A 9575-nucleotide genomic window follows, 5' to 3' on the forward strand; every position below is an offset into this window, starting at 1 on the left:
TCGAATTACTCGAAGCGAAATGAGCGATGTCACCCAGTTTTTACTCATTCCAAAGATTTTTTTCACCATTAATCTAACTATTTTTCCTTCAGCGTATAAGCAGTGGCCAGCGAATTTGGTGAGCTGTCAATAATCCTAAAATTTCGTGTCAGTCAGCTGCGTTTAGTGAATCGTACGATTTTCGCAAGTAAAATTTCAATGTATTACTGATTCCGGCAAGTATCCTCGATCGTACCCTTGTTTCTGCACTCAGTTCCCAACATGTTGCAATGGCCAAATTTAGTGGAGCCTTTGATGTGAAAGAGTCACCGCCTTGGCAAAATTGCTGCTACTGTAGCGCTTCCTCGCCGTCATCACTGTCTGCCGCCAGCTCCTCACTCTTATCGGGACTTCGTCAGCAACAACAGAACCAACAATCGCTTGCCTTCAAATCGCCAGCCGATTTTGTAAGGTGAGTTCAATTTACTGTTCGAACAGTTTTAATTGGTGTGAATTGCTTTCGTTAACAAGCTGTCTACAACGCCGATAAACGGTCTTGATGAGTTTTGATTAGGTATCTCAAAAAACTTTGAATCTGTGCTCACAAGCTCCACAAGGAATATATAAGAACAATTTTTGCAAATTGTTCAAAAACAATATTTGAGTTTTAAATCAACAAAAAACAAGTGAGACAAAATTGACAGGAAACACGGAATTCTATAATTTTTTGGAATTATATTTTTATATTTTAAACCTTTTTGATTTTGTCGTGTTGGCTATCAAGACTGTTAGTGTCCCAGATAATAATTGCTAAATTACTTTCTTTAAATACACTTGTAACTGATAGCTGATCGTTTCTCTCCTTTGTAGACATCTTCGACAACAGCATTGCACCGTGGAGGGAGGTTCATTCGTATGTCGTTATGGCTATAACGGGGTCTGTGCCTCGCTTCCACTGGACGGCGTTAGCGATCGGGATTACGAAATGCATGTGCAGCGGTGTCACGTCAACCAGCAGCAGAAAGAATCGCAAATCAAGTGGTCCGTCTTCTCGGCGGCCCAGAACCTACCGGCGGTGCTGAACGATCCTAGCCGTGGCAAGCAGACAACCTTTTTCACCAAAAAATGGGGAGATGCTTTTGTCGATCAGCCATCGGCTATTGGGACGGCACCACAGCTGCCGGACATTAAGTGGGACCATTTCGATTTCTACTTGAAACGTATCGGTAAACGGTACCGTGTGCATACGCGGATTTGTAAAACAGCACTACCCAGTGGGTCTAGTCAAAATCAGCAACAGCCAGCGGTTAGCGATCGGTTGCCCACTGGTGCGATAGCGAACTTGAAAGACATTCCGGAAGTGTTTTTGAAACACAACTTGGAACTGCACAGGCCGGCTTCCTTTGCTGCGGTTTTCCCCGGCATAAGTTACGACGGCGAGCAGGCAAAACAGTCGAGTAGAATGCTACAGGAAAAGTTAAGTAATTACTTGGATATCGTTGAGGTGCTGATAGCGAAACAGGTTTGTGTTCTGTTCGCATAGAGATGTTTTGGTATTTTATTATACGCGTACTGTTTGTGGTTTGCAGGTGGCGGAAAAATCATCCGCTTTTTTCCATGCTATGACCTCGCAAGACGCTATCATGGAGCAGATGCAGGAAGCGGTACAACACGTGGCGCGGTTGCGATCCCGCCTGAAGCAGATTGACGAAAGTATCGTTCGGGAGTCACTGCAGATTATTAGTCTAGAACGGACAAGGTCGAACAACACGTTGGTCCTGGAACGATTGCGGTTGATGGCAACTGTCCACCAAACGCAGCCAATGATTCAATTACTGCTCAGCACGCAGGACTATGTTGCGGCGCTGGATTTGATTGGAACGACGCAAGAAATATTGAGTCAAGAGCTAAACGGATTACACTGCTTTCGCCATCTACCGTCTCAGCTGAGTGAAATGGAGCGACTAATTGATAAGATGCTTACGACTGACTTTGAGCGCTACTCAACAGCGGACCTAAATCGTCCTTTAAGCAGTGAAGGGCAGTCTGAACGGGTTTTAGAGGAAGAAAAACTGGTATGTATTATTTCCGGATTGCTAAGAAAGCGAAGCTTGGATTTCGTGGACACATATAAAGAAGAGGCAATAACGACGATTCGTGCGATCGTCAAACAGATGGTGATTGAAGTGTTGGCATCTGGTGATGCGGAGGTTTGTCTGACTGGTGCCGGGGAAGAAGCGCAAAGTCTTACGCTTAGCGAGTGGATTGCTTTGCTGGAAACCGCAACAGTTGCTTTGCTTAAGGTGTTACAAAGAGTCAGAGCAGTGCACGATGTTATGCAGCAAACGGCAGATGCTAGCGCAGGAAAAATTACGGATGACGTTAACTTTATGGACACGGAAGCATTTCTCAGTTTGGAGGATTACCAAGTTGTGCAAGCAAAGCTGGCCAATTTGTTGCACTCGGTGTGTAACTACTGTCACGAACGATGTGCCAATCTGGTGTCCAATCAAAGTTTAGAAAGAAGTACCGTTAGTGCGGATCAGATCGCCTCACTGTCGGAAATAGTTGATCGTTTTAGTGCTGGTTGTGAACGTATTTGTGGAGCTCAAAGTGGCTCGTTAAAATTGGCACTTCGAGTGCAGGGATCTCGATTTGCGCAAAAGTTCCATATGGAGCGTAAGTCCAAACTAGCCTTGCTTTTGGACAGCGAACGATGGAAACAAGCCGAAGTACCAGCGGAGTTTCAACAAATGGTAGAGAATATTTCCAAAGGAAATTTTCAATGGACGAAAACTTTTGATTCAAGTGTTTCCTCACCTGCACCACAATCTGTTCTTTTAGCCGATGGCAAACCGTACACTTTAGTTGGAGCTGCTCTACTACTCGTACAAATTGTCAGCGAGTATTGCCGCTGTGCGTCACAATTGCCTATAATTGCACCCCAACTTGCGCGGAATGTGATTGACCTTTTGCGAACTTTCAATTCTCGCTCATGCCAGCTTGTTCTAGGGGCTGGAGCGTTGCATGTGGCAGGTCTGAAGATAATTACCAGTGGCAACCTGGCCCTAGTTTCACGTGCTCTTCAATTTGTGCTGTGGATTTTACCGCACGTTCGACGACACTTTCAAGCGCTAGAACCGAACGGTACTTCCTCCGGCTCCGGAACCGCTACATTCATCAGTGGGTATGATTCGGTCGAGCGGGATTTTGTGTCCCACATCAAAGAGCTGGAAAACAAGGTTCTGGCGATCGTTTGCGACGCAGTCAGCGGCCAGCTGGCTAATTGGGACGCTCGTCCTCCGGTACCGTCGCAACCATTCCGTAACATTAGCCGACAGTTTGTGAAACTGCACGAAGCGATAGCCCCGATCCTGCCGGACAAACAGATCGCGACCATCTATCGGGTGGTGCACAAAAACTTTAAGGACAAACTTCGGGAGCAGCTGCTTCGGAACAACATCACGAACAATGGTGGACCGCAGCACGGTACGGTCGTATCGGAGTTGACGTTCTACATGGAAACGTTACGGACGCTCAAGGTCCTGCCGGAGGAAGAGCTGGGCGAAGAAACGTTGGATGATATTTGGTTGAAGTGAGCCGTTACCCGAGAGGTAGGCTTCGCTGCGTTTCTGTGCGCTTTCTGTTGTTTAGTTTATTTAGTTGTTTTCCTGTGCAAGTACCTCGTAGGTGTAAAAAACATTAATCTATTCTGTGTTTTACTTTGTTATTAAGTGTATTTCACTGTTTTCTTTTAACGCGTGCGCATCGATTAGTTAACATTTGGTAGAGGCGCTTTGTACTGTATTCAGTAAGGTGTAGATTTCATAACCTGAAATGCGACGATACGTGTGATCATGATTGTTATTCACCATTATTATTGTGTATAGTTTTCGAGACTCCCAGATGTTCACAGATAAGCCGAACAGTAATTGAATAGAAAACATTTTTCAATACGTTAATTGTTTTGACGGAAGCAATAAAAACATACCATTCCCATTAAGTTCCCGCAGTTTCCGAGATAGCTGAAAAAACAGTCTTTGTTCATAATCATAATTTTTGAATCCATTTTGTCTTACGAAATTTGAGCTAACAACCAGCAATAATGCGGAATTTCAATTTTAGTCGAACACAAATTTTCAGAATGGGAGTGATATGTTTTTTGTAGAAAAGGTGTTGCATAGAAGCACTCTTTGCCCGAAACTAGAAATTTTAATTAGTCATTCCTCATACAGCTTAGCATATATGAAATTTCCAAACATAAGGTCTAGGAAGATCTTGCACGGTATACTATATTTCAATTTTAGTTGTTTAGAACATTGAAATTCATGCTGCAAAATCATGTAAACTTATTTGCCAAACATAGCTTGACTGCGAATGCGCTGGGTAGGACGCAAGTACGCTACAATCTTAATGGATGCAAAGTTGTTTGACATTGTTCCGTTGTGTTTCGGCGTAACGATAGTTGGTAAGGATTGTGTAGATATGTTATAAATTGGGTTAAGCTGCTGGCCGTTGCTAACTGTTACACCATGTGCGATATATAAACGAAAATACACCAACATAGCTTGAGAAGACAATAGTTTTATGTTGGAGCTGTAAAAAGGTTTTCGCACGGAGCAGCAAATATAAATTATTTTTCGGGTGGGTAGAGGATGTAGCAAACATGTTCGTAGAACGCGATAGGAACTTTAGAGCAAGTTGGCCGTGTTAATCACAGTACTGCGGAATTTATACACACTAGCATTTTAGTCGACTCAGTCAGTATCGACGAAGGTGAAATATTCGTTCTCTGTCGTCATTCTTATGGATAAGTCACATTTGATAAAAGAAAAAAAAAACGGACCAGATTTGGGTCGTATGAAATATGTAGGGAAAAGATCTAAACAAATATTGTAGAGAACATATGGTAACCTAACGGGCATTAGTTACACTTACATGATGATGGAACTATTGAATATTACGATTCAAATGTATTGATAATGCCTGAGCATCGCTTTGTATTTACATATCCGAATACCATTGGAGCCCTCTATAGGTTCAGTTTATTGTTTGGCTTTTCGTGTTACCTAAAAAAATATTTGCCAAAAGTACGTTTCCCATAGTAGACCATTAAACCATTGACGAAGAGAACCGACTTTTGGAATATTTTTGACGTAGGACTAGGTCTTTCTTTGTTACACAGGAAAACATGCTATGAAAAATGTTATGTGCATGTAATGTTGAGAGAAGAAGATTTGAAATGCTAATAGCTTTCATAAAACTTTACGGAATGTAATTTTCGCTTCATTTTACGGAATGTAATAATCGCCTTACTGCGTATTGCAACACCAGTTTGAATATTGCAACACCCGAAAAAGTTAAGCATCACCTGGAATAGGCAAATATGTCGAGTCTTCAATGGCCTACAAAGTTGCAATCTGCAGCAAACTTGTTCAAAAGGTCAAAGACTTTTGGATGGTGGACAGTTTAGTGCAGGTTTCCAATTGTATGTGGCGCTTTTTTTTGGTATTTTGAGCTCAACTTATCGCGAGCTTCCGCCATCCTAGAAAGATGCCGTCTTCAGTAAAGTTGTTCAAAAGTTCTAGAATTTCTGGATGGCGAACAGTTTAGTATAGGATTCCACCGCTATGTGGTACTAGTATGAACGCAAGTCGTCATACTTTCACATTACCTTATTTAACGATTCCAACTTCCTCGAAAGTTGAGACGCAGATTAACGTCCAAGCTGAATTCCCAAGTTGTATAAAAGCTAGCAATACCCTACCAGCGACGCCAGCCTCGTACGCCTGCAGAAAAAAAGGAGAAGCAATACGGTCACCATGCGGCGCTAATGTACAAGTGGTCTGTTACGTATTACTAGTACCTATTACGGGAGTCACTCCACAGTGAAATAAATTTCACTCACACGACTTTTTAAGACCTATTGAATCAATTAATAAAAATCTAACGATTTTTAAACCTTTAAACCTTCCCCATCGTCAGATATTCGATAAGTTTGAGGGAAATAACTTTTCCTACAAGTATCGTAGCGCCTTACCTTACCTTACCTTATTCCCAGGGAAATTTCCTACAAATATCATGTATCGATATATTTTTAGGAGCTAACCGGACATCTCAGAGAATAAATTTTGAAAAAGTGGATTTTCCCATATAAAATCGCATGGAAACTTTAAAAATCGGGCGCAAAAATATAGTTCCATAGATCGATCTGAAAAGTTACACAGTTGTTATAGAACCCATAAGGAACATGAAAAGTGCATGGGAGCTAACATTTCTTTTTTGTCCCACCCTGTTGTCCATGTCTCCCTGCTGAGCCGATTTTGATGGAAAAATAGTGTCTATTGTATGGAATTAATATTCTTCTGACAGTAAATCTGATAAAAGTCAAGCTAAAGCAGTACTAAACATCTCTGTTTCTGTTCGATGTTTCAAAATTTCTTAACATTGCTGAATTTTTCCTATTTTCGTCACTGAGTCATGTTGGAAGTAAAAATGGCGATTGATATCCGACAATAATTTGTTTTAATCACACTGGGGTCTTTTTTTACGCGGTTGGTTGTACCGCGTTGAAAAAATCCGGGTATAAAAAAACCGCGTAATTTTAAAAAATCGCGTAAAAAAACTCCATTCAATATTAAGATCCGATTAAAAATAATGGCACGTAAGTAAAGATAAACTTGAAAAATGATATAAAAATGGTAACGAAACACACAAAATGAGTTTATAGTTCTTCTAAAATGAAAATTCATTGAAGAACATGACAATAACTTTTTTATAATAATTTTGCCACATGTTTAAGCTTTCGTTCCTTAATCGGAAGCTAATCGCAACGACCCTGACTCGTATCGTTATACAATTATTAATGTAGTTTTGTTCTTTCTTCCCGAATCAACGGAAATTGCCTATTTTTCGATAATAACAGCAAATATATTTAAAATATGCATTATTTAGATTAATAAAACAGAATATCTTATCCCCTGAACCATACGATTGATTTTTACTTTATTGGATTTACTTATACTAAACTTATTTAATACCGTGTAAAAATATACTTCCAAATCGTGTAAAAATAATCCGCGTTAATTACAAAAAACCGTGTAAATTCCGGAATCCGCGTAAAAAAGCCGCTGGAAAACCCCGTGTAAAAATCCGCGTAAAAAGCGACCTTAGTATATTGTTGTCTCGAGCGCAGTTAAGTTTCATCAAAACGAAATATTCAGTATAATGATTCATCTCACCAACACAGTAAAGATTCGTATTTTGCAAAAAGGCAGACATTGGAGTGAAAAAAGGAGTTGTCTCATCACCTGCAAGTCTTCTTCGATCTAGCCGAGCCATCGTGCACGCTGCACCCCTCTATTTCTGGTGCCGGGAGGGTTGTTAAAGAGAAGTGATTCCACAGGGTTGTCGTCCGGCATCTTTACGACGTGATCGGCCCACCGCAACCTATTGACTTTCGCCAGGTGCGCAATCGGGTTTCTTTCCAAGCAGCGCGTGCAGCTCATGGTCCATGCACCGTCGCCATACGCCGTCGTCTCTCCGTACTTCACCGTAGATAGTCCGAGACACCTTCCGTTCGAAAACTCCAAGAGCGTTAAGGTCCTCCGCGTGAAGCGTTGTTGTCTCAATTCCACAGAGGACTATCGGTCTTATCAGGGATTTGTATAGCGTCAACTTCGTGCGTCGTCGCACTCGACTCGATCGAAGTGTCTTCTGAAGTGTAGACAGAGTAGACAGATTTTCAGCCTGGATGCGTCTCTTTTTGCTTGTGTTATTATCGGCGGTCACCACTGACCCCAAATACATGAACTCGTCGACCACCTCAAGCTTATCTCCGTCAACAGAGACTTAAGTCGGGAGGCTGATGTTGTTATCCTTGGAGCCTCTCGCTTGCATGTATTTCGTTTTCGAAACATTCATTCGCAGTCCGATTCGTCCGGCTTCGGTTTTCAGTCGGGTGTAAATTTCCTCCGCCATCGCAAAGTTTCGTTTTGTGATGATGACAAAATCAACCGCGAAGACCTTGCCCCTCGTGATCACACCCTCAAGCGCTGTTAAACAGCAAACAGGAAAGTCCATCGCGTTTTCTTAACCATTTGCGCGATTTAAAGAGCCCCTCGTGATCACACCCTCAAGCGCGATGTTAAACAGCAAACAGGAAAGTCCATCGCGTTTTCTTAACCATTTGCGCGATTTAAAGAGACTCGAGAGTGTCCCCAAAACACGCACGTAGCACATCACTTGTACCATGGTGGTCTTGATCAATCGAGGCGGTTTATCCGGAAATCCGCTGTCGGGAATGATCTGACATAGCAGTTCTCGATCGACTTTATCATAGACCGTCGTGAAGTCGTCGATGAAGATGTGATGTGTGGGCACTTTGTACTCATGACATTCTGTCGGAATGAAAAGATCTGATCCGTGGTAGCATGGGCTCCCATGAAGCCCACTTGTTACTGGCCAACGAACCTCCTGGTTGAAGGTGATAGACGATGGAACAGGATCTTTGAGAGTATTTTGTAGGCGGCATTGATAAGCGAGATACCGCGGTAGTTGCGGCATTCCAGCTTGTCGCCCTTTTTGTAGATGAGGCAGACGACTCCCTCCATCCTTTCGTTTGACAGTTTTTCCTTCTCCTATATTCTGGAAACGACCAATTGCAGCGCTCTAGCCAGCGCCTCTCTCCCATGTTTAAGAATGAATGGAGAGCAGGCACTTTGCTGTCCCTCAGCTTCCCCGATTCAACAAAGAACTTCTTGAACAACGGGGTTGCTACTCGGTCATCTGCTGCTGGTGCCCCTAGGTCAGTTCCTGCTCGGCTTCTGGTTACTGTATCGCCATTCAGGTGTCCATCGAAGTACTCCTTCCATCTGTCGACCACCTCGCTGGCACATGTCTCTGCGAGACTGGTTCACCTTCTCATAGAACTACCGCGTATCACTGGCACGGTATAGATGCTCCAGCTCCTCATCTTCACAATCCTCTTGCTGGTACTTCTTTAGTCTGAGAATGGGATCGTAGTCATGTTGTTCCATGCCCGTTTATAATTGGCCTTGTTCTCTCTCATTGACCTGCCCAGGTATATCGCCCAGGTCTAGTTCTTCTCATTCACCGCTGCTTTGCATTCCCCGTTATACCAGTAGTTTCTAACACTCGGTGTCTTCACTCCTAGTGCTGGTGTTGCGGTCTCCCCGATAGCTGTGCCTGTGCGGGCCGATCACCGGCTTGTATATGTCTTTCCTACCGATCTGAGCGTTCATGTTCATGAGTTTCGTGGGGGCCTTTTATTCTCAACAAACACAACCTGTCGCTGATCGACTCTGCATCCTGCCCAGCACTGTAAAGCCGCTACCCAGCTCATTAGATGTGCCGCCTTCCTGAAGTCTGGTAGGTACTTCTCTTGTTCTAGTGGCTTACTATTTACCGAAACAGTAGCGCGTTGACTATTTCTCTTCCTTTTCGGTTGAGGGTTGCTATCGCTACTGTTTGATACATCAAACTGTCATGATCGTTTAGCAGTCACCGGTTCAACGATAGTTGCTTGCGATACAGACACAGCCGATGAATTTCGCGCTAAAGTGCGTGCCTCTTCA

The 9575-nt window shown here is 43.0% G+C and overlaps 1 protein-coding gene and 1 long non-coding RNA gene across 2 annotated transcripts in view; one reads left to right on the top strand and one right to left on the bottom strand.

Annotated features, from left to right (window-relative positions):
* LOC129730376 (uncharacterized) overlaps positions 1–2855 on the bottom strand; it is a 16906-nt gene extending 14051 nt beyond the window's left edge. Inside the window, exon 1 of the long non-coding RNA XR_008728844.1 lies at positions 2800–2855. This is a non-coding gene — a long non-coding RNA (uncharacterized LOC129730376). The remainder of the gene's footprint in view (positions 1–2799) is intronic.
* LOC129730374 (vacuolar protein sorting-associated protein 54) lies at positions 121–4955 on the top strand. Its single transcript, XM_055689662.1, has 3 exons — positions 121–451; positions 850–1501; positions 1569–4955. Exons 1-3 carry the CDS (start codon positions 270–272, stop codon positions 3576–3578), a joined length of 2844 nt encoding a protein of 947 aa, XP_055545637.1. The 5' UTR covers positions 121–269; the 3' UTR covers positions 3579–4955.
* The last annotated feature ends 4620 nt before the right edge of the window (positions 4956–9575 follow it).

Source organism: Wyeomyia smithii, chromosome 3 (genome assembly GCF_029784165.1).
Source record: "Wyeomyia smithii strain HCP4-BCI-WySm-NY-G18 chromosome 3, ASM2978416v1, whole genome shotgun sequence".
In the NCBI taxonomy this organism is placed as follows: domain Eukaryota; kingdom Metazoa; phylum Arthropoda; class Insecta; order Diptera; family Culicidae; genus Wyeomyia; species Wyeomyia smithii.

Coding starts and splice junctions, on each gene's coding strand:
- LOC129730374 (XM_055689662.1), top strand. CDS start 270: ATGGCCAAATTTAGTGGAGCCTTTGATGTGAAAGAGTCACCGCCTTGG. Junction 452..849: donor TCGCCAGCCGATTTTGTAAG/GTGAGTTCAATT, acceptor TCTCCTTTGTAG/ACATCTTCGACAACAGCATT. Junction 1,502..1,568: donor AGGTGCTGATAGCGAAACAG/GTTTGTGTTCTG, acceptor TGTGGTTTGCAG/GTGGCGGAAAAATCATCCGC.